This window comes from Dermacentor silvarum, chromosome 9 (assembly GCF_013339745.2).
Source record: "Dermacentor silvarum isolate Dsil-2018 chromosome 9, BIME_Dsil_1.4, whole genome shotgun sequence".
Classification (NCBI taxonomy): domain Eukaryota; kingdom Metazoa; phylum Arthropoda; class Arachnida; order Ixodida; family Ixodidae; genus Dermacentor; species Dermacentor silvarum.
The window spans coordinates 94142409-94167751 of record NC_051162.1 but is presented as its reverse complement, the minus strand read 5'-3'; the positions used below and the strand labels follow the sequence as shown (position 1 = coordinate 94167751).

General features: G+C 46.1%; 1 protein-coding gene across 3 annotated transcripts in view; it reads left to right on the top strand.

Annotated features, from left to right (window-relative positions):
- Positions 1 to 5215: 5215 nt before the first annotated feature.
- LOC119463360 (uncharacterized) overlaps positions 5216 to 25343 on the top strand; it is an 81058-nt gene continuing 60930 nt past the window's right edge. For 2 of the 3 annotated variants that reach the window (XR_007463189.1, XM_049655540.1), the window contains exon 1: positions 5216 to 5769. Coding sequence is in view for 1 of the 3 variants with exons in the window: in XM_049655540.1 (XP_049511497.1) it covers positions 5734 to 5769 (36 nt within the window). In the remaining 2 variants the exon portion in view is untranslated. The remainder of the gene's footprint in view (positions 5770 to 25343) is intronic. The other variant, XM_049655542.1, reaches the window with a different exon arrangement.

The window sequence follows — 25343 nt, the reverse complement described above, 5'->3', positions numbered from 1 at the left end:
GACACAATATATTTAAGTATATACACAGGAAAAAGTTTATTATATTTTTTCAGCGAAGGAGGTAGCCAACTAACAATTATTTCTAATGGTATGGATACCCTTTGCATAGAGAATGAATATGTTGCTCTGTGTTCATCTCGCTTCAAATTGCTTTGGGTGCTTTTCTGACCCTGAAAAAAAAAAAAAAAAAAAAAACTGCAGACTTCAGTGACCCCTTCGGCAGAGTCGTCTATCAACGGCGTGTGAAATGCCCGTGAAGAATTTGTGTCTCAGTATCTCTTTTCTTTCCAGTAGGCAATGCTAACGACTCGTGACAAAAACAAATATCTGCTAATAATTTACAACATTTATTATGGATCGAAACATCGCCACTTGCACGCAGAAGTCATAAATATATAATTCACTCAGTAACCGAAATGATACTGCAGGATTCACTCCAAATCACAATCAATTGCATCAAGTGGACAATTCTTCGAGGTCACACGAAGTTTCTTCAAGTGCTGCTGTTATTAAAGGTAATACATACATACATACATACATACATACATACATACATACATACATACATACGCACGTACATGCATACATGCATAGATACATACGCACATACACACACACACACACACACACACACACACACACACACACACACACACACACACACACACATATATATATATATATATATATATATATATATACGTACATGCGTACATACATACATACATACATACATACATACATACATACATACATACATACATACATTACATGCATGGGTTCGAAAAGCTAGCTGGTCGTGCCTCAGCGCCCCCCCCCCCTCCCCCCCCCCCCCTTTGGGAAACTGAAAGCTTTCTGCCTATGGAACAAATCACGCCGTATTGTTTTCATCCACGAACCGCTGCAGACCCAGTCAGAGTCAAAGGCGCGCGCAAGCCGCCCGGAAGGAAATCACACACGCGCGCCCAGACGTGTGTAAAGATTCCCCTTTTCTTTTTTTTTTCCTTTCCTGCCACAAACTTTCCGCTCGCGCGAATACAATGACGTCAGCGAGACGTCACCGCAAACAGCAAACGAACGCGGCGTGCTTTCAGTGCCGCGAGCGTGTGCAAGTAGTCCGGCTATCTAACGCAAAAAGAAAAAAAAAAAAAAGATTTCAAATGGAAACAGTTACGTAGCTCTCCAGCGAGTCTACAACATAACATTTGCGCAAAATTGTACTGCCCAATTTGTCAATTACAGATTGCTGCGCTATCATTGAACAATTAGAAAATTATTTATTTAAAATCAAGTTTTTTTTTCTTTATGGAGCGGGTTGATTACTTTTATTCAGAGCAGGTGATCACGCCAGCTAACTCATTGTTATATGTTTCTGGAGAACGGCAAATGTTTAACGATAGTTTCGCGACGGCGGTTGTCAAGGGGAAGCTTTTGTTCGAGGGCTCTCGATCCTGCTACAAGGGTTTTGCATAATTAAGTGCTACTCACACATTAATGATGGGTTTAAGAGCCATGTATAATGCATCAATTTCGTCCGCTTTAGGTGTACGTTAGATGAAATTTGCAGAATTATGATATCGTTTTCATTACTGAGTTATACGTAGTTGTGAACTCCATAGTTTCGTTTTCTGAAAAATTCCAATTTTCAATAATGTAATATTAAAAGCGGGCGGCCTCAATAAAAAAATTTTCGTCCAACAGTCACCAGATTTGAACTTTTTCTTTTAAATGCAGCAAGCCTCATCAAATATGGTGGTGTGGTCGCCGAGAGAGAAAGAAAATAAAACATTTATTAGTGAAAGAATTAATAGTCGTTTTGTGGTCAGACCTCCTAGTCCGGAAGACCATTGGCTTTTGCCGCCGTCCGGGCTCGGTTGACCAGGGCTTGTTGCTGTTCTGGGTCCGAGCTGGACAGGGTCGCCTCCCACTCGACTAGTCGTCGGATTATGCTTGGCCGATATTTTCGGATTCTGTTGGCACGCCCAGACCATGTGGTATAACGTGGACGTCTGGGGACAGAATCTGCATTGCGGATTGTACGTCGTAGGATCTATCTTTTATGATACATAAGGATTTGGAAAGCACAATGTTTGTAAGCGTATCCATGCTACCTGCGTTGCCTTATCTAATTTGGGATCAGGCGAGAAAAACGATTTCTTAGTTCCCATGCATTTAGATAGGAAACCCAGAGCTAACGCTTCTTCCTCTTAAGTGAACATTAGCGCAGCATCGTGGTGCAGACTATTACTATAACTACAGACGACAAAACGTGCATCGTGTAGCTTCAATGTGTACCGCGGAGTTCGTTTATGATCGCGGTGCGTTGATCCTTCAGTGCCAACAACAAGCTTAGTTAACGACATAACAGAGTCGCTCGCGAATAGTTAGTGAATCGGCGAACAGACGCATCGAGTAATCGAAATTTGCACTTCAATTTCTCGGATGCGTTGTGAGACCGGGACTCTACTAGCAGGAGGACCAAGCGGGACTGTCGAGTTTATGACACGATATCATTATCATGATATCGTTATCACACATGCTGCAAATATTTCGTTTTCACATATGACACCGTTACAGACGGGCTGGTTAACCGACATGTATTCTCCACGGAATTACGCTATGAAACATCTATAGCGCTACCTAAATGTCCTCGCTAACAAATACATACGCCATCAAGCGCGTCATAACTGTATAAAAGCGAATAGCTTTCGGAATTGTTCGGCTACTTGCTTATATTGATAATAACCGTCGATGGCTTGCGCGCATTTTTTTTCTATAGTAATTATGTTTGCGCAGATGCAGCGACCTGTCGCATTGACCTGCCGTTAAGCGGTTGTAAGTGTTTAAAAACAACTGTTTTCTCCGTACAGATCGGCCTTTGTGTCACTGGTTTCAGGATGAAACCTGAACGTCTAGCGAAAATTTTGATGGGTGATCCTGACCTAAGTCTTAGCCGAACATAACATTTTAGCTTGAAACAACCAGCTTTTATGTTCCAGTTAGCCTATATCATTCGCATTAGCAGAACAATGCCATGAAGCTGTGGGTGAACTCCAGATGTATCAAATTCTTTCATAGATGAAGCGCAGGTGTCTTTGTGGGCGGAGCTTGCTTGTAATTCTTAGGTTGTCACCGACTACAGGCGTTTCAGCGTTTGCGGGCGAGCACGCGTTGAACTTGCGCCTTACTGCATACAACACCCAGACAAGGTCGCATATTTCGAGGCGTTAATTGTGTCGCCCCATAGTTCTATACTGCCGCAGCCGCTCCACGTGAGGACGGCAGTGCTCAAACACTTTGACTCTTCCTTTTCCGGCCTCTGACAGTACTGTGGGGAGGTGGCTGACACTTACCACATGGTATGGGCATGCCAACTCAATCCTTCTCTAACCCCCAACCCCAACCCAACCCGAGAGAACTGGGAGGCGGCCCTGCTCGGCTGCCTGGACCTTCCGGCTCAACAGGCCATGGTCCAGCGTGTCACGACAGCGGCCACGACCAATGGGGTCCCTGAATAGGGACTCCACCTAGTATTGTAGGGAGCTGGCCCACTAAGGGCTGGTTTTCCCGAACAACCTCTATGTAACCACCACCACCACCACCACCACCACGTGAAGACACGTTTTTAGTGAAGGCAGACTGCGCAGGAGCGTTAACCTACGTTATATTGAAAAGACTCCGTGATTGCTCTCCTTATTCTAAAGATCTCATCTGCGTATCTAATTAACATAATGGGCAACCGAAACGTGAAAATTTACTACTGATAATCTTTAAGATTCCTTCATATCCTTTAAGATAACACCTCCGAAAACAAAGCAAGTATGCCTGAACCTGTATTATATACACGCTGTTGGCTTTCTGTCGTAAATTGTTACATAGGGAAGGTGGTGTGTGTGTGTTGTTGTTGTTGTTTCCTCAACCCTATGTTGCTTCTAGAATAATACTGTGTTTAAAAATAATTGCATATTTAATAGAAGCACAAAACATCACGAAACCAATATTTGTATGCGCGGTTCAAAAATTGTGTATTAAAACAAGATATGGCCTCAACACATTGGTGATGCCAAGACCTGGGGGGGGGGGGGGGGGGGGGTACTTCGTGAGTGTCCACCTGGTGGACATGTCCATATTCCGTCTGCTGCTGAAGTGCTGAAGGGCCGGAAGTGCATGTCTCCTTCTGACGCGCACCCCAGCCCGGCCAATCACAACTTCAGCGGCATTCGAAATGGACATGTCCGCTAGTACCTCTCCCCCCCCCCCCCCCCCCTTTCTTTTTTTCTCCCTGCTCGTTTTTCTCGCTTGCATCATTTACGTTCAGTTTATATATGATATGCACTTGTGAATAGCTGCAGTGCGCCTGTTATATATAGTTGCATTAACGCTTAAACTACTTTAATTATGCAACTTTCGAAGATTTGCATTATTGTCCATGTGATATCTTTTGGTGGATTTGTGCGAGTTAGCGGAAGATGCGCAATAAACGCAGAGCGCTTGCCATTCTGCCCCCAATGCTACTCAGCTTCTTTATTTATGCCTAGGTGACGGCACAATTCACCGACCTTTAAAATGTAAGCTAACTCGCACGCCGTGTTTATTTCTCTCTCTCTCTTTTTTCTCCTCGCAAATGACGGGCTTCTGAGGAGTAATTTCTCAGCTGGTGCGACCAATGAGCCGCGTTTCAAAGCCCAACCACCACTTATTCTATCACTCGCTACAGGACACGCGTTAACAGCCACAATAGTCAACGACGAGACGCAATCGAAACATTTCCTGCGTCCCAGCAACGGCTACGCGCGCAGTTGCCGAGGCGGCCGCCGCTTGAAGCAGACGACGATCGGTGCGCGGAGTGATATTGTAATGTGCAAGAAGAGTGGTAGAAAATAGCGCACTTGATTTTTTTTCTTTTGCTGCATGGCGCTGTCAAAAGTAGTTCGACAACACCATCGGCACACGGAGTGTACACGTTCTTCAAGGCTTTTCATTTTTGCTTAAGCAACCTTATAATTATTTTCTTGAGGCGACTACTGCTATTCTGAAACGAGCGGTCTCGCAGTATTCGCTCTCACTTTTTGAACGGTACGCGCGGAGTGATACAAAGTGTGCAAGGACAAGAAGGAAAGTGGCGAGAGAGGTAACCGCGGCACTTGATTATCACGTGATACGACGACTTTAGAAATAGTCCCGCAGAGAGTGAGAGACGGGCGTCGCCGTCAATCGCGCGGGCGAGCGAGCTGGCGGGCTTTTTCAGACTCGTTTTAGTTTCGCATGTGCGTGTGTGTTTGTGGTTGGGACGCACAAAAACGGTTTCTTCAGAAGAGCCGCTCTTCTCGCACGAGCTGAGCGGCTCTCTCGGCATTCACTCTCACTCGAGTCGTCGGTCGTGCGTTGCATCGCGCGTGGGTTAGAGGTAACGGGCCATGGATTGCCGGCGCGGCTTGCGAACAAGTGGAGAAGCGTGACAGCCTACGTTCGGCCTGAAAAAGAAAAGAAAAGGTAAGCTTGCCGAGCTCTCGCGCGACCAACCGACGCAGGTCACCTGCTGCGTTAATCCCCGGCATCGCTGCCGCTTTCTTTTGAATCGGGACGTCTTAACCAAGTTTAACGGGAAACAAGAGAAAAGAACCTTCACCTTTCCGGCGCGCGAGTTAAACGTTTGTTTCGGGGCAGCCTGCGAGAACGCTTGTGTTTGAATCGAGTCGACGGTTCTTCTTGAGATTGACAGCGTCCACGACCATGGATCACTGCTGGAGCTCATCGTCGTGCGCATCTGTGAGTTTATATACAGTCACGTTATCAGTCACGTTATATACGGTCACGTTACATACAGTAACGTTATATTATCACGTTATCGCTGACCATCACGGTCTCTTGTTGATCTGTGGTTGGGTGTTCTTCCAAGCGCCGTCGTAATCGCTGAGAGGAGGTAGCAGCTGCGTAATGTAATCGCCCGTTATGATTCTCGGGCGACTCGGACGAACCGCGCGATATATAACATTGGCCCCGAGATCTTATCGGGAGAGCTCAGTACAATGCTCAGATGCTCTTTACGATAGTAAGCTTGTGCGCGGACACTGCTCCCTATGTGTGGAAGTTTTATTATGCGAGCGCTGTCTGTGTGGGCCTCTGGGAGAAATTGGCGCGCAATTATGTGTAAACGTTTTGTCTCCGTGACCGAATCTTTGTTTCTTGCCCAGTCTTTCTTTTTTCTTTTCCTTTCTTTTTTTCACCGACACCGCTTTTGATTAGTGAATTAGCCGACCATGTGCGCAGTTAGAAGATCTGCTTGTCGAAAAATTTCTTCAAGCGAAGCTTTCACTCGGGGCCAGAGGGCAAAAAACCACACTTGCAAAAAGACACACTAATACAACGCGCAAGACAAAGCACGTAACTGAATCGTCACCGAGTCAAATCAGCGCGTACAGCGCGTCGTAATTGCAGCCTCCGCGATCAACTTCAGAAACATTTTCAGAGCTAATTGCGGAGGCCACGCTCCGCTGTGCTGAGTACGGTGAACGCCACCTAGGTGGCGTTGGTAGTGCTTCTTGATGCCAGCGTCCCTTCGAATGCTGGCATCGAGGCGTCGTAGTGCTGAGACCACCGAAGCGTTCACTGTCGGTGCGCGTTAGTGTCATAATGCAGTACTTCTCTTTTCTGCTCGTAGGCGGCGGCACCGCCCCGAGCAAGAGCGCGGGTACACGGAGGAGTGTTAGATATATAAGGCGCGTCTGTGTAGCTCTCTGCAAATGCGTTTGTGGCGCAATGGGTTAAACGCTCGGCGATCTATCGTCGCGGACCGAGAGGTCGTGGGTTCGATTTCCAAATTTTGCATGTTTGTGGAACTTTTTCTTCTGGTTAAAAAAAAAAAAAAAAAACATTTGCTTAGCAAGCGACATTTCTTTCATTAAAATTATATTTATGCTTGAACTTTGAAGGCACTGCGTTAGTATTATACAGCTTCGGCTCGTAGAATCCTCGGTGACTGTAGCTCGTCATTAGGTTACAGCTGCTGTTCGCGGCGGGGCCGTTCCCGTAATTGATTCAAAGAGATGCCGCCGACAATTACCGAACGTCTCGAAGCTATTCGCGCCTGCGTCTTAGTGCAGGGACCGCACTGTGGGGTTGGTTTATTCAGATGATGATGATATCTAACGACGTCATCTTTGAGAACCCGGGCGGCGACATTAGCTGCTTGATGATCATTAGGTATTACTACAGCTATATAATGCCAAGACTTATTACCAGTTTTTATCTGTGGTCATGTTTTACTACGTATATTTACTGTCTATCTCTATATACTTTAAAGAGGCCCGTTTGTAGCTCTTCCCAGCATTTTTTCCACCTATGCACTGAATATGTCTTGCTCCTAGGAGCGCCTCTGGGAGTTTGACGTTCCCGTACGGTCCGGGCAATATCTTTACATTCAATTACAATGCGTACAAAAGATGACGATAATGATGTTTATTGGCATCACCTTTGAAACGGAGCGGAGACAAATACTCACCTAGCCTGGTTCATTTATTCAGGTTTTACTGAATTTATCGCACTTTAGCCTTTTGCCTATATCACATCTCGATATCAGATCGTACCATTACCTATGAGCTAGCGCACGGACTAGCGCCACGCCGCCTCGTGGCGCTTGACGGAACTTTTCGCATGCACTAAAGGCTAACCGAAGATCGAAACTATATAAATCGAGCTCTATTAGTAAATTACCCTTCTACAATGCCAAAAAAGCCACTCTTTCCGGGAAAGAAGGTTTGATAAGCCAGGAATAAAAATCGTAATCATCATTTTCAGCCTATTTTTATGTCCAGCGCAGGACGAAAGTCTAGCTCTCCCATGCGATTTCCATTTACTCCTGTATTGCGCTATAGCTGATAACAGCTTGCGCCTGCATATTTCCTAGTTTCGTCCACCAACCGATTTTCTGCCGTCCTCGACTGCGCTTACCTTCTCTTGGTATCCATTCTGTAACCCTAATGGTCCACCGGTTATCCATCCTACACATTTCATGGCCTGCCCAGCTCCATTTTTATTCTCGTAATGTTAACTAAGAACATTATTTTTTTTGCGGAGAAGGGTTCATTACTCGTTGAGAAAGTATGGATAAATTTTGCCTTTTCTCCCCTCCCACAAACACACACGCACGCACACACTTTTTGTTTAATATTCGCGCCGGGACACTATTGCCGGTACGTCAGCATGACGTCAATCGACTATATGATTGCATAAATGCTGTGTAAATCACTGACGTCACAGCATGCGGATAGTGCAGGAACTTCAAGGTGGCGTCGCAGCTATCGTTTGCTCTTGCGTATTTTCCGTCTTGCTAAGCCTTTTCCCAAGAGTGGCCGCTTTACTATTGCATTAGTGTAATTTACTAACACATATTAATATTCCTGCGTGTCGTTTGACATAACCTATCGTCAAATCAATATTTCCCTTTAGCAGCGTCCCTAAGAGGAAGCCATAGTTCGGGGCCAACTCCGATGTTGCTATTGAAATACATGTAAAACGCAGATATGGTTTTATTTGACAACTGGTACTGTAAAATAATATACACTCTTAAAAGTGAGAAAGGGTGTAAATGTGTAACTCACACCTTTAGGGTGCGAGTTATATAAATCACACCCTAAGGGTGTGAGTATAGACACATTTGCACCCTTTTTTCACTTTTAAAGGTGTAAATTATTTTACAGTGGGTGGACCGATTTGAATGAAATTTGTTTCATTTGAGAGAGAAAGCTAAACTCTAGCGACTATATAAGAAGCATAACTCTTATATAGGAATCGGTATAGAACACGAAAGTGAAACGTGTCTTCACAGAAGTAGTGTATTGGTGATATATAATGTCTATGGCTAAAGCGCCCTTTTGATGCACCCACGCTGACGCCTGGTGGCACGTCTCCTCCATCACGACTACCAACGTCGATGACCATGAGCAACCGTCGTGCATATGAAGCTGCACTACGCTGCACACGCTAGCACAACGCGAAAGACGAAGCACGTAACTGACACACTAATACAACGCGCAAGACAAAGCACGTAACTGAATCGTCACCGAGAGCGCGTACAGCGCGTCGTAATTGCAGATCAACTTCAGAAACATTTTCAGAGCTAGCCACGACTGTGTGAGTACGGTGAACGCCACCTAACTCTTGATGCCAGCGTCCCTTCGAATGCTGGCATCGAGGCGTCGTAGTGCTGAGACCACCGAAGCGTTCACTGTTGCGCGTTACATAAAATGCTCGTGCCCCGAGCAAGATACACGGAGGAGTTTTTACAAATGTTGCCGGAAATCAGTATAAGATTAAAAAAAAGAAACTACGGAAGCATGAAGTTTACAAATTCGTAACCTTGCTCGAAAAACAGATATAGTACTGTAAACTGCGTCCATTATAGAGATTCTAAAGCGGAGAAATTCTGTACATGAATTTATAGTTTGCGTTAATTTGTTTCAATGTTTACAAGGGTATTGAAAAATTTCTGCTCACAAATTAGTGGTATATATTTCAGAGGTGCCTATAATAAATCGATTTTGTCCACATTAGATTTTTTTATTAGGCGCAATTTACACAATTGTGGCATACTTTTTTTTTTCTGAGTTACGAAGTTGTAAATTTATGTCTTAAGTTTTCAGGATTATAGCAATTTTCAAAAGTCTTTCTTAAAAAAACCATTGATGGCACAAATTGAAAATCCACTCCCTACGTTTACTAAATTTTAACTTCTTCTTTTAAATCCAACACACCTCGTGAAATTATCGACGTACCGCGTTATAAGTTTTCGCGTCTTAGACAAACAAAAGCCGTCACACGATTCCAGGCGTGCGACTGGGGAATGAATCTCACAGTCGCCCGTGCATGACCTGCGACCTTTGCATGTATAGTTCTAGCCTGAAGAACAAATAGAGGGTGCTTGGCAGAACGATTCAAGCACAGACGCCTGGGAAATGTCAATCGCTTCGTCATTTTATGACAAGCATCGCGTGCTAGCTTCGCCGCGATGACACCGCTCGAAATCGTCCGTTCGTTTGCCACCGAAACTGCACAGTCACGGAATCCGTTTTTTAACACGAAAGTGTTTTATGCCGGGGTCCACCAAGACTTCACTGACGTATTTCCGTCACGGAAATACGTCATAGAACATAATACAAAGAAAGAAACCAGAAGAAAAAGTTCCACAAACATGCAAAATTTGGAAATCGAACCCACGACCTCTCGGTCCGCGACGATAGATCGCCGAGCGTTTAACCCATTGCGCCACAAACGCATTTGCAGAGAGCTACACAGACGCGCCTTATATATCTAACACTCCTCCGTGTACCCGCGCTCTTGCTCGGGGCGGTGCCGCCGCCTACGAGCAGAAAAGAGAAGTACTGCATTATGACACTAACGCGCACCGACAGTGAACGCTTCGGTGGTCTCAGCACTACGACTATAGTGCCTAGAATATACTTACTAGTGTGCCGACCGCGGGCTTTCCGGTGGCACGGAGAATGATGCCTTCCGCCGGCGGCCACCAGACGGCGATAGCCGTACGGACCGTGCTATGCCGAGCGGCGTCTCTAGCCAACGCGCGCGTGTGCGACAGACGCCAATGGGCTGTCCCAGCCCGTTTCGTTCTGCGGAGCGTTGGTTGAGGTGCAAAGCGTAATCGAAAGAATATGATTTCGTTGCACTTACAAACGATCGTATGCACAGTTATCATTATAACGCTACACTATACGGGGTGTTTCTTCGAAAAATACGTTTCACTTTCGTGTTCTATACCGATTCCTATATAAGAGGGATCAACCACATTTTTTCTGGCACGTCGTTGTCTATTTCGCAACCAATGACGAGAAGGAAAGAAGAATGGAATGAAGGAAATAATTAAGTAAATAAATTAAGCCACCCCCCCCCCCCTCGCCCTATATGCGAACTCGGACATGTATGCAACATGTGAAACGTTTCTTTCTGTGTCTTTGTTGTCGAACTTGATTGCTTGAGTGAGTGATTTATTGATTGATTGATTGTTCACAGATGGGGTTTAGCGTGACGAAGCAACGTCGTCTGTGAGACGCCGTAGCACCGTGCTGTGATATACAACTGTCTGAACGCTTAGCACGAGTATGGATTCCGAGATGTGCGCAAAACCAGCCGGCGCGCTCGGAGGCCATGACACGAGGTAGCGGGTCCAACTGCCGGTGGCAGCGGCCGCATTTCTATGGTTGCGAAATGCCGGAACGCTCGCGTGATTCATAGATTTGGTCGCACGTTAATAGAAATCCTGGTGGTCGGAAATAAATTGGAGCCCTCGACTACGGCGTCGCCCGTATACTCATCAGAATTAACCTACTTCGCACTTTTGGTGCCCTTGAACCGGCACAATTTAGTATAGCAGTCTGATGATCCTCGTGGCGAATACGTATACGCACTGTGTCCTGCAGTGGGCATAGAAATAGGCTGATGATGTTGATGATGGTGATGAATATGCACAAGACGCACATTTTTCCCCGTGTGCCTCCGTATATCCGTGTTAATTGTCTCCCGTTTTGGCCTCATGGTTAGTTTCTGTCCCATATGTTAGCACCGGTAGAATTCAATGATCGTACACTTTTCTTGTCGGGGATATAGCGCAAGCTGCCGTGGTCGCGACTGGGTAATGCCTGCCGTGTATTGTACGAGTATTGGTCAGCGAATTCCGCCTGTTCGATGTACAGAATTGTTCGTTTTATGCGGGTTCGTCATGTACGGATTCGACTGTGTACAGACTCCTGAGGAGTCGGCTTTGCGGTTCGAGCCATGTGTTGCATCGGCGGCACGCCATTGGCCACTGATTTTTACGGTTCTCTCGATATCGACACGTGTTGGTGAGCTGCATTGCAAGAAGCGCTCTGCTGGGCGTTCATAATGCTTCGTTTACATGAATTCAGCGCGAGTGGATCGAGCGAGTGTCGAGGCGTGGCCTCCGCGATCGGCTCCGGCAGCGTGCCGGAGCCGATCGCGGAGGCCATGCTATCGACACTCGCCCCGTTGGATTTCGCCTTGTTAATCATGAAAACTCGACCCGACTTTATCGGGCTTATGTAAACGTATACACTGTAATATACTAGGCTATTTACGCGGTCCAAAATTTTTTTAGGCTCGACTTTTAATTGTTAATTTCACATTCCGACGACGCTTCAATGTGCCATCGTCACCCGTCTGTCTTTATTCTCCCGCAATATTTATCACAGTAACACGTTATTCGCTCGCACTCGCATTTTTTTCCAGCGCATTACACTCTTCAGCCCGCAGTGACCAGGCTTACAAAGTTCGACCAATTTTCGCCCGGAATAATTAATGAGCCATTCCACTCTGTGAAGGTGGACGCATGAGCGCGCGAAGCTGTTTAGCGCACGACACAGAGGTGACGCAGAATTTTGAACAAAGGTACGAATGTATTTATTGTCCTGATCGGTGGTCATCGTTACGATAAGTGCGCACACACAATCGCGCATCACCTCTGTTAATAAATCTGTCCGTCATGCAAGACAATGAATGGCTCATACCCCCTTAAGCGATGGCTCATACCCCCGTAAACGCCCCTCCCCCCCTCCTCATTACGACGACAGAAGAGAAGTGAAATTCTACGCTGGAATTATGAGCGGCAATTAACGGAGCCACCTGTGGAAACGCGGCAGCAGTGGCACGAGCGCGTTGGCGCGGTTGCGCCAACCCTTTCCCCAAGGTCGACTTATCAGGCGCACACTACGTCACGCACTACGTCATACATTCACAGACACGCATATTTTCAGACACAGGTGGCCGTTAAACCGAGGTACGACGGGAGCGGCGATGTGCGCTTGCTTTTGTTGTTGGCTCTTTCACTCTCACTTTTTAGTGGAGGGCCTTAGGGGAGAGTTTTTGCGCGCGGACGCCATAAAATCCCGGATCCTAGCCATAGAAAGTTTCACTGTAATATCATATTTCACCGCCTTGCTATCAATAAAAAAAAACGGACCTCTCTTCCGATATCGTCCCGCTATCAGATTCACCCGCTTTGCATTCGGTACACTTTGTCAACAACAGTGTAGAGAAGATTTTTTTTTAGTGTGTTTCTATACTTGCCTTTCTAATTTCGCAACAATTCCGCCCCCGCCCCCTTTTATTTATTGTTGCTGTTGAGTGTTTCCTTCTTCCTTTCCTTTTCTTTTCGCGATTTTGCTTCTATCAGTGTATATAAAGTAAAACTTCGTTATAACGAAGTTGAAGTGAGACCCAGAATTAAATCGTTATACCCATTCCTTCAATATGTCAATTATTGCATACAGTGCAATGTGAATCTCTACGAGGATTTTCAATATGACTCTCTATGGGAAATTTCACTTAATTCGCTATATCCATTATTTCGTTGTGTCCCATTTCGTTATAACGAGGTTTGAGTGTATTTGTCATGCTTCCTTTGTTGCTTTGTACTTTTATAATTTACCCGTACCATATAAATTAAGAGTAACATACGGTATCATATAGTACATTGAGCTACACTGACAGGGCAACATAATACATTCTTATTAGCGGAAAGCGATCGATACAAAAGGCGGTGCCAGCACAAGCACACGAAAAAAGACAGTGTTCGAACAGACTACGGCGCAAAAGAGAGCAAAAAAAAAGTAAAACAACGGAGATGGCTATAGATGTATGCAAATTAAAGACAAAGTAAAAGCCATCGGTCCCACCAAACGGATGGGTACGTACATTGCGTGACCGCCCGCAGCAATGGCCGGTACGTACCGGCCTGGCGTGCGGACAAGGCGTCTGCCGACTCGTGTCAACCGAGTCGATGTGTGCGTGTCGGGCCCGGCGCTGTGCATGTGGCACGCAGACACGGTTTGTTACCAACCCAGGCACTCTATGTTATATGCGTCTATGATACGCCGTTTTCTTTTTGCGCAGTCAACTTGAGGAATAGTAGAGGTACGGGCAACAACCTCCACCTTCTTTGCCAAACAAAGAAAAAGAAACAAAAGAGAGAGAGAGAGATAAGAAAATGAAAATGAACTGCGCTTCGGGTCGATGTATTCCCCAACTTTTTCGCGGAACTGATGGTTGCTACGTTTAGCGTTTTTGACGCAGACGGTGTTTCTCTTTCTCTTTCTTTTTTTTTCCTGCGCTGTTTCACATACCTATAGCTCTCCCGTGAGAAAAAAAAAAATTAAAGACACGGAACTTGCAGTGCACGAAGCTACAACAGTGAGAAGCGTTTGAAGGGAACGAGCTTGCATTATGCCTAAATCCGCGTTTGCACGATTGCGGCAGTTATAACACGTCGCATCCACCATGCCAACGCGTATGATGTACTCACTGTATATTGAGCGCACCGAGCTCTAATGCGCCAGACAGGGGTATCGATCTCGGAGAAGTACAGCGAATTCACGTAAACGGCAAGCGAGTTGCATTTTCTCTCCTCCCGGAAAAAGAAGATACTTTAAAGAGTTTTCGATCCACTTCGGCCACATTTGCCGAGAAAAAAAAAAAAAAAAGCTGGAACTGGGAGGGGGTGAATGCTGATTGGGAAATGTACTGTATGAAAAAGGAAGAAAGAAAAATGCGAAAACAAATTAAGATGGTCATACGCCGTGTACAACAAACCTTGTGTGTATACAGGGTGTTTTTTTTTGTTTTTGTTTTTGTTTTGGAAGCTCCAAAATTTCTACAAATCGCCTGTGGCAGATAGCGCACTTCTAATCCTTCATCTAAATTACTCGATGAGGCGGCCATTATTTCTGCTAGAAATCAAAAGGCTTAATGAAATGATTAACATAATTACCCTAACTAACTTTTTATTAAATTATTTTATGGCACATATTTTAATCTATACGAATTGTAGCCAGTGAGTTCGCAAGGCCTATCCACTTGGAACGCATTCTGTGGACTGCACCAGGTTCGAGATATTAATTCTCAAAGTGTCCGACGAAATGCACTGGTGTTCAGTTACTTTTGCGTTTCAATGCATAAAACAGCGTTTTCTTAAAAGAATAGCTGGAATGTCAATGCATTTCGTCGGACACCTTGAAAATTATTATATCGAAACCGGTGCAGTCCTGGAGAATTCGTTCCAAGTGGATATGCCTTGCGAACTCACCGGATATAATTCGTAGATTTGAATACGTACAGTTATATAGTGAGACCCGCCGGGCTGGTTGGTCAATGGTTATGATGTATAGGGCTGCTGAGCACGAGGTCACGGAATCGATTCCCGGCCACGGCGGCCGCGCATTTCGATTGGGGCGAAATGCAGAAAACACCCGTGTACTTAGATTTTAATTATGGGGTTTTTACGTGCCAAAACCACGATCTGATTATGAGGCATGCCGTAATGGGGGACTTCGGGAATTTGGACCACCTGGGGTTCTTTAACGTGCACCTAAATCTAAGTACACGGGTGTTTTCGCATTTCGCCCCCATCGAAATGCGGCCGCCGTGGCCGAGATTCGATCCCGCGACCTCGTGCTCAGCAGCCCTACACCATAACCACTCAGCAACCACGGCGGGTCCGTGTACTTAGATTTAGGTGCACGTCAAAGGACCCCAGGTGGTCCAAATTTCCGGAGTCCCCCATTACGGCGTGCCTCATAATCGGATGGTGTTCTGGCTCGTAAAATCTCATATATATATATATATATATATATATATATATATATATATATATATATAATTAAATAGTTAATTAGGGTAAATATGCGGACTATTTAATGCAACATTTTGATTTCTCGTAGAACCAATGGCCGCCTCATCGAGTAATTTATATCAAGGGTTAGAATTGTGCTATCTGCCACAAGCAATTAAAAAAAATTGTGTACCTTTTAAAAAGAACGGCCAGACAGGCCGTTCCGTCAACGATAGGGCAAGTGAACGTGAACTGTGGGTCAAGAATAAGATTAGTGCGCATTCCTGCGCATTTCCTGCGCACAATAAGATAAGATTAGTGCGAATTAGTACTGACTGTATAAAAATAATAAAGATAACATGTAATTAATGTATCAGAAACAATAAAAATTGATTGATTGATTGATTTATACATATAGGCTTTGCCAATCCTGCACGTGTGCCTGCCCGATCTTTCCAATATCCGCGTACTTGGTGGAAGCTAAGATTCCTTATCACTGCATTTGATGGAAGCTAATTTTGTCAATATGAAACGTGACGTTTCTGTCAGCGATACGTATACGTACGTACATGGCTTTACGCAGCACAGGACGCCAGTGACGCTCTTTTCTGTCCTGAACTTTTTTTCTGCCCTCGGTTGCGTCTTAACATTGCGTAACAACAAGCCTTGCTTGATTGAAATTCATTGATAGACTTTACATACAAATTTGGAGGACGCTTAAGCTTCAAAGATCCCCGGCTGCTTATCGGGCTTTCCGGCAAGTGCAGCTTTCTCTTATCTCCAACTTCGCCTCCGCATGCGGCTGCCGAGGAGGCGAGCGCCATCTGGACGGTGTTTTTCTAAGGAACTAACCGTGCTGTGCCGCTGTATATGAGTGGCATAGAAATGCTGCAAAAGGGGCTTGTGCTTCAGTTTCCGCGTAAGATATTTATGTTTTCTCGTATATTCAAATTACAATCCGACGCTATCATGTCTGTATACATGTTGTGGTTATACGTCGTACTTTACGATTTTTCTGACGCATTTTACTTTGAAAAATTCGATTAGTTCACTAACGCCTCTGCGCCACGCGGATGGCCTGCGTGGTCGGGGTGGTTCGGGCTGATTTTTGGGGCCGCGGACGCCGACGCCGGATTTTCTGAGACACGGGGCCTTTAAAGCTATTGCGTTAAAATTTGGTACACTTTGAATGGTCCGAGCACATGGCGCGCGAAACTTCCCATCTCGCGGATACCCGTGTCGCCATCAAGAAGCTCGGCAGGCTTGACAATCATGGCGTGCCAGCTTCCGCTGCGTAACACCGATGTCCTGTTGCTATTAGTCGCCGCGGTTCTACGTAATGGGAGATCGAAATGTTGCGTCCACGAAAATCGGAGTCCAGGGTAACACCTTGTATTATGAAGCTATACTGCGAATGATAATTTAGGTGAGCTTTAGTTACCGGAATTCCTTTAGTACAATAGGAATTACACGGGCGCAGAAACGCCGTCGCCGTGCTGTCCCTCTCGACGGCGCATGCGCGACTCACGCGCAGAGGGTTAGAGGGCCTCCTCCAGAGACGCGGAGCATCTGTTTGGCATGCAACAACGACGAAGCGAAGCCGACGTGCCGTCAAAGCTCGCGCACTTGCCTCAGTCTATGTACCTCTGCCCCCTCCCCCCCCGACCGCGAAAGATTTCGGAACACAGGATCCGAGTAAAATCGAAATTGTATCGCAGCCTGGGCACACATCCCCGAACCGAAAGGTAGAGTTGATACTTCTCCGTACAGCCATCACATTCTTGACATACGTGGCAGTCTTCGCGGTGAGGTCGTGAGAAAATTTAACTTCTCATTTTCCGGGCTCCGGAAACTTCTGAGGTCGGCTGTACACTTTAGCCTCGGTGGCGAAGCCAGGGTATAGCGTTCTGCCTTTCGCTGATATATGGCATGAACGTTAATTGTATGCACGCCACTATATCTAGGCGATCTATATAGCGTTCCTGCCGAGCTGCTGTGTGTATATGCACTGCTCTGAGTGGCACGGGCAGTAAACGTGAAGCTAACGTCACGTGATATTTCACTGGCGGCGCGTTGACTTACATCGACGGTTTCCCGTCGGTCTCATCTGGTGCGCCGTCGAGGTGCGACCCAGGTGGCGCCACTGGCGACGCTCCGCCGCGCGAGCGTTGTGAGACGTCTGGTATCTGCCTGGGCGATGTTGCTGAATTCTATACCCAGCAGCCTTATTAGGTCCACTGCGTCACTCCCCGCGTATATATTTATAGAACATGGTTTGAGGAGGCGAAGCACAACGCTAAACCATCGCTGCCAATACTTTGTGCTCATGCGCGAAACTGCCAATTCTTGTCTTACTTATTCGACATGCTGAGAATAGATTTATAATTGTAAAGATTAACTGTAAAATGGTGACCTTAAAAAAAAGGTGTTGTAAGACACCTTTAAGTGTTCACGGTGTACCTTGTTGTGGTGGAGCGGCCAAACTCCGCTCGGACATGTCACCAATTTCGCCCGTATATGGTTACGCAAATCTGAAAACATTCCCGGAACTTATCGATCGATGATACAGCCCTTGCTTCGTACATCGATCAGGTATACGTAACTGAATAACCATGCTCAAAACCTGTTCTGAGCGTTAGTTAGTGCTTTCTCTTCTTCGTGGTGTTTATTCCACGCCTCGCTATAGCATATGCAGTCCATCGACTGCTTGACGCTAAGCCTAACTTTTTGTTCTCGTGAGAAGCGGCACTGTCCGCGCCAGCGTTCCCTTCTTCATTATTCATGACACATTCCGTCAACGAGCGTGTGGCAAGCGCTGAACATCGCGTGCGTTATGTTATAGACGTACACAATTGCAGTGTTTATACGGTTCCGCATAGCACCGGGCTCTGCGTATTGATTGTGGTGAGCGTCCTTTCACTTTGGCACAGTATCGATCGTAATGCACTCATGGCTGTCGTGGCGACGCGAGAGTGAAGGTGTCGCCGCCTGGCGGAAACTTTGACGCGTATACACTGTATATAGCGCATCACGCGGAATGACACGAAAACCTCATGAATACTCAAACGGCGATTATAACTTTCCAGCGACAACTTGTATTGTCTGGAACACGTACACGGGGGCTTTTGTGTATGTGTTTCTTGGTTTTCAATCATGCTCTGGAGTTGCCGTTCGCGAAACGCGCTTTTCCGCTGAACTGCAGTCTTTCTTTTTGTTTTTCAGGACACTTATAAAATCCAATTGGTGCGTCCTAACGTATAGCGCTGTCGTGTGTAACGCTCAGTACTGTCTAATAAATTGTTCTCATGTAGGCAAGCTAAAAGAGATATAGCACGGCGAACTGAAGAACTCAATATGGGATCTGTAATATTTGCAGTTCTCGGGTTAATTAGCGTAGCCGGAATTAAAATTCACGGCACAGTCTAGACGAGGACAAAGAACACAACGACAGGACGGACTAGCTCAATCCAAGATTCTGCTAAAACAAATTTCTTCTGCTTTTGATCTCTTTCCTATCATCTCGTCTATATAGTGTGCACCGTGAATTTCTTTGAATTATGACCCGCCAACTATAGCTCAAACCAAGATTCAGCCACAATTTATTGCCAGAACGGGATAAGTGAATCTAAAGTGAATCGCCGTCCTTCTCATATATATATATAGCGTGCTCAGCGCAGCACTCTTTCTCGGCGTTGTTCTCATAAATACAGCTCTATGTGCGCGTCCGCTGAGAACAACCTCAAACTGACCTGGACTCGAACCTCGGCCCTAGGTGCGTGAGGATATCATCTCTGATCTCGCGCAGCTCAGAGCTGTATGTCTCAAGACAAAACATACCGGCGCAAATATTCGCAGCAAGATGAGGCATGTGTATGCTTCAGAAAAAGTCCGATGATAACTCGGCATATCGTAATCGAATGCCAAGATATTCACCCAGCAATACTCGAAGGAAACGTCCCACCTTCTAGAAGCGCTGACATCAAAGCGGATGGAAAGTTGAAACATTAACAGCTCAGCGGTCCAGTTAAGCAACAGACGTTTAGAGTACTGGTGTAAGAAAGAAGGCAGGAGATCGATAGAGCTCGGGGTCTTTACAGGCCTATGTAACTGTAAATTAAGGAGATAGATGTTCTAATGAAGACAGAAAAGACCTGGGAGAGATATGGGAGAAATGCTACAGGCTGCAACAGATGTAACAAAACCTGTTTAGCTTAAGCAGGTTTGGTGACTATATTTGTCGCCGCCCCATGACATGCCAATAAATGACATGCCAACAAATACCATCGTTATCATCAGGTGATAATGATGATTTCACGGATCAGGTCAACGAATGGATCGGAGGAATTGAGAGATCGGAAACATTCCGAACAACGATGGGAAAAAAACGCAACAGCAAGAGGCTGTTCGCTGTTCGAGATACCATCATCGTCTTACTGTTGTTACAGTCACGTAACTTCCTAATTAATTATTGTACTGCACAAATTGCAATTTAGGAGTGGTAGTCAGTGAGTCTGCAAGATGTGTTCCACTTGAAATGAATCTCGTGGATGACACCTATTTCGAAATATTATTTCCCAATATGTGGGACGAAATGAATGGTCGTTCCAGTTACTTTTGTGCTTCAATGCATAAAAAGGCATTCTGTTTAAAAAGTAAGTGGAACAACATCGCATTTTTACGACGAGTTTGATGGCACGTATCTCCAAACTCTTAACTGACATCGAACGTAGAGTCAGTATAACGCTACAAGTTACGGATTGCCGGTGAAAAAAGAACAACGCATGTAGGTTGCCTTATATTCGAATGAAGTATACACCATGTAAATTTGATATATAATCATTTATTATTACGTTTCTTAGCAAATGTTTCGGTGTTTAGACCCACGTTGAGGTGCACTTATATCTGATACGACCATGCCGTTGCACGCCGGCCTATCTCACACGGCAATCGTTGCGGAAATCCCCCTTCAAGCAACATCGCTGAGGGAAAAAGAAGAAATACCACTTTTTTAAAAATAAATACTGAAGACGAAATCCCACCTTGCGTCTTTTATCACTTTAAATGAGAGTTGTTAGTTTAAAACTGTATGCTGCGAAATAGTACATTTCGCTGTTTTTGATTTGGTATATGGCCAATTTGTGCAGAGCGAGATACTTACTGAAAAACTGTAATGACCAGAGCAGCTTTGGGAGTTTTTTTAGCTTAGGGTTTAGGCCAGCATAGCGGATCATGTTGCGGTTTCAGTAGTAGTTTCAATGGGTGAATCAGGGTTGTTCATTACTGGTAGCAGTCTGTCATGTGGCATCATGTTCGGCTCATGCTCGGCTGGTAAAGAAAAGAAAAAACCGAGCACACCTAAGCACTTAATGCGTTAGCATTACGTCGCATCTCTTTGAGGTCCCGGATTTATGATGTGAACCGCGTTCACCATCTTGCAAAGTGTTCAGCAGCTCACTCGACACATGTCGGGCCTTTTCGAGGAGCGAAGTGCAGCCGAAGGTGATCCGGAGCAGACCACCGTCAGTTACACCACACACACACACACACTCTTCTAACCTCCCCCATCAACTCTCTACCTATACCACGTGACCGGCTTCACACACACACACACACACACACACACACACACACACACACACACACACACACACACACACACACACACACACACACACACACACACACACACACACACACACACACACACACACACACACACACACACACACACACACACACACACACACACACACACACACACACACACACACACACACACACACACACACACACACACACACACACACACACACACACACACACACACACACACACACACACACACACACACACACACACACACACACACACACACACACACACACACACACTTTTATTGCGACAGCAGTTATATGGACACTCCAGGCGCTTTTCTGCCGTCGCCGTGAGGTTCCGTATAAAGTCTCAGGGCGATAAAATTCTCGCCGCGCGCCGTATGCTTTATGCGCGAGTGAAAGCGTGCGAGGGTGAGCCGGCGATCGCGGCTCAATCTCGCGCTCGCGAGGGAGGAAAGCGGGAAGGAAGCGCGCTGTCTTCCGTCCCGCGCAACGCTCCGGGGGAGAGGAGAGGGGTGGAGGCGTTCTATACTGCGGGAGTCCCGGACGGCCGCGCGCGCCCGTCCGGCCGCTGTATCTTGAAAGCCATCTGCCACGGGGACACGGTCCAGCGTGCGCTGTGTTTTCGCGGCTTACTTCGCGTTGATGCGAGACGCAGCGCGAAGGTCAATTCGCTCGCTGCTGCCGCGGCGCTTCCTCACTCCAGCGTTCTGACAGCGAGTTTCCTCGGTCATCGAGTGAGATGTGTTCATGTTTGCTTGTGCGCGCGTGACACCATGCTTGTTTATTTAGCTAGTATGCCTATGTTTACAAGTTTATACGGCCGATAAAACTAACACGGTCACTAATTTGCTATATAGTTAACGATGCTTCGCCTTTCGGGCCAAACTGCGACTTTTTCCCCACATTGACACTCCTAATGCTAAGGCTTATTTAAAAAAGAAATCTGCAGACGTATCTCTGCAGATCTGAGCAAGTGATGCATCAAATACAGCTGAGTTGTGTGAGTGAGCTTTCACACTCTTCGTAAGCACTATGCGTCTGTCTGTGCTGGCGGTTCTTATGATGATTCATCACCGACGCCCTGGTCATGCGGCAGCTTCGGGGTTCCCAGGCAGGCGGCGTCGCTGGACAACGCCGTCAGCCTTTGACCGCCGCAGCCGTACAAACACCTAGCTGGCCTCCAACATGCATGCATGGACAGTAAAAGGTGATCGCGGGCTAAAAAAAAAATAAAAAGAAACCGTGCAGCTAGATGAAGGTGTTGATACTACAGTGAGGTATACTGATCAAGGTAACTTTTATTTTACCATCATTCACGTTCATATGAAACTTTAAAACAAATTCTTAGTGTCGGGTCTCACACAGACTTTCACCGCTGCAGTAGCACAAACTTCCAACATGGAGTCGGTATAACGCTATACGCAAAATAACGGGTTACTGGTGAAAAAAAAAAAAAAACCCTGCGGATATAGGTTGTCGATTCGAATGAGATATACGCGAGGCAACTTGTACGTTATAATGATTTATTAGTACGTGTCAAAGCTAATTCGGGGCTCAGACACGCGTTGCGTTGTGCTTAAGTTTGATATCGACCACGCTGTCGCACACTGGCCTTTACTGGCGCCCGAAAACCATTGCGAAACGTCCCTCAACAGCTTCGCTGTGTAGAATGCATTGAAATACGTGACGTAACACTGACGGCATACCAGCGCTGGGCGTGAACTTTAAAAATTCGAACTTTGACCTTCTTTTCCAATGATCAGTGTACTACGTATTACCGCGCAGTTGACGAAATTTGAATTTTTTTAAAGAACGTTATCGATGTAAGCTGATTAATTGTTTTGTTTTCTTCTTTCATCATCATCATCATCATCATCATCAGCCTATATTTTATGTCCACTGCAGGACGAAGGCCTCTCCCTGCGATCTCCAATTACCCCTGTCTTGCGCTAGCGTATTCCAACTTGCGCCTGCGAATTTCCTAACCTCATCATCCCACCTGACTTTCTGCCGTCCTCGACTGCGCTTCCCTTCTCTTGGTATCCATTCTGTAACCCTAATGGTCCACCGGTTATCCATCCTACGCATTACATGGCCTGCCCAGCTCCATTTCTTCCGCTTAATGTCAACTAGAATATCGTCTACCCCCGTTTGTTCTCTGATCCACACCGCTCTCTTCTTGTCTCTTAACGTTACTCCTAAGATTTTTCGTTCCATTGCTCTTTGTGCGGTCCTTAACTTATTCTCGAGCTTCTTTGTTAACCTCCAAGTTTCTGCCCCGTATGTTAGCACCGGTAGAATGCAATGATTGTACACTTTTCTTTTCAACGACAGTGGTAAGCTCCCAGTCAGGATTTGGCAATGCCTGCCGTATGCACTCCAACCTAATTTTATTCTTCTGTAAATTTCTTTCTCATGATCAGGGTCCCCTGTGAGTAATTGACCTTTAACTTCAAATGCAGAATATCAGCTATACCCGTGTTTGCTCTTCAATCACTGTTGTCTTCTCGCCTCTGCGTTATACAACACCTTAGCTTACCAGGTTAGTTTTTCGTTATGTACGTTATATATACGTTTTATTTTCAAGGATATAACCGGTCTAAGATATACACATCGCAAAATGTTTACTGCTGATGCGGGATAATTTTTATTCTCTTTCAGCGTCATCGATAAACGCTTCAGTGGAGAGAGAGATATGAAACAAATAGATCGAGGAAAGGCAGGGAGGTCAACCAGACGAGCGTTCGGTTTGCTACCCTACACTGGGGATAAGGTAAAGGGGGAACAGAAAAGAGGGAACAAGGGAGAGAGCGAACACTGCGTGGACGCGGGATGATGCACAGGGCTACGAACGGGCACTGAAGTCTGTGCACTTCGGGCATTTCACTATAGTGCGCAAATGGCTTTTTCTTTTCCTTTTCTTTTCTCTCTCTTTTCTTTTTTTCGCTGGCGACGCGGCTGTGGCTATGGTCCCACTATCTCTGGCTCAGAAAAGGGTCTGAAGACCAGCCGGTTCAAATTGAAGGGTCTGAAGAGAGATAAAGCGTTTGACGTCGTATACCGAGGACAGATGCGTACGACAGCTGCGATCGATGTTTTTTTTTTTTTTTTTTCGCACCAACAGGAGTCGCACGTTGGGCTATCAGCCGTTGCAATCGGGATTTCGGCGAAGTCTATCGGGACCGAAACTGTCCCAGCACGAGCCCAGTGCATGCTACCGCATTTAGATGGAATACTGTATACTCTCCGACTGGGTAAGTGATAGAGGCACTCACTTAAGGGAGAATGGGCGTGAGAGGGGGGGGGGGGGGGGTCTGCAGCGGATATGCCCCACTTTCGCAGACTTCCGGTTCTCTGTGGCGTGCGAAATCAAAGAAGCATCTCTTCCAACCACTGACGCGCCCGAGAAACACAGTTCCCCAGCTCCCCGCCGCAGCGCATAGAATTCGTAAACAGACGGCTGTCATTCATCGCCAGCACCCGACATTAACGCCAGGTCGCCGATATGGGCGTCACCGACGGCGACGTGGTGACAGACACGGACCACGCACGCTTGCTTTTTTGGGGGGGCAGGCGTAATATTATGCCCTTCGGGTGGCCCCCCGTCTTAGAGACTCGCGTGTTGTCTAGAGGCGGTGCGCTTTGTGTAACACTATACGCCCTGAGAATGCTGCGCGTCGTTGCTGAAGGCACGGCCTCTGAGATTGCCCCGGCTCTGACTAATCTCGAAGGCCATGTTGAAGGCATAGAGTTCTGTCTTTAAACCACTTTGCCAGTTTGAAAAATGCGTCGTATTCAGAATAACATTCCATTACAAAGGCAACGATTGGTGATGAATATGCATGCGCGCAGAAATGCATTACTTTCGTGAGTTTAGAAACACCATATTGCTCGGAAATTTAGAAATGTATTTTAAAGCGTAATAAATTGCTCCACCCGAACGTCTGAAGCCAGAATCACGAGTATTCGACAAATCCGTATAATATTTAGTACCCATCATTTTCCACGGACCCATGACAGCTTAGCGAGCGCAGCGCCACATTTTCCCCTAGTAATTTTTGTTGGAAGTTCTGGGACCAGGCACTGTACCG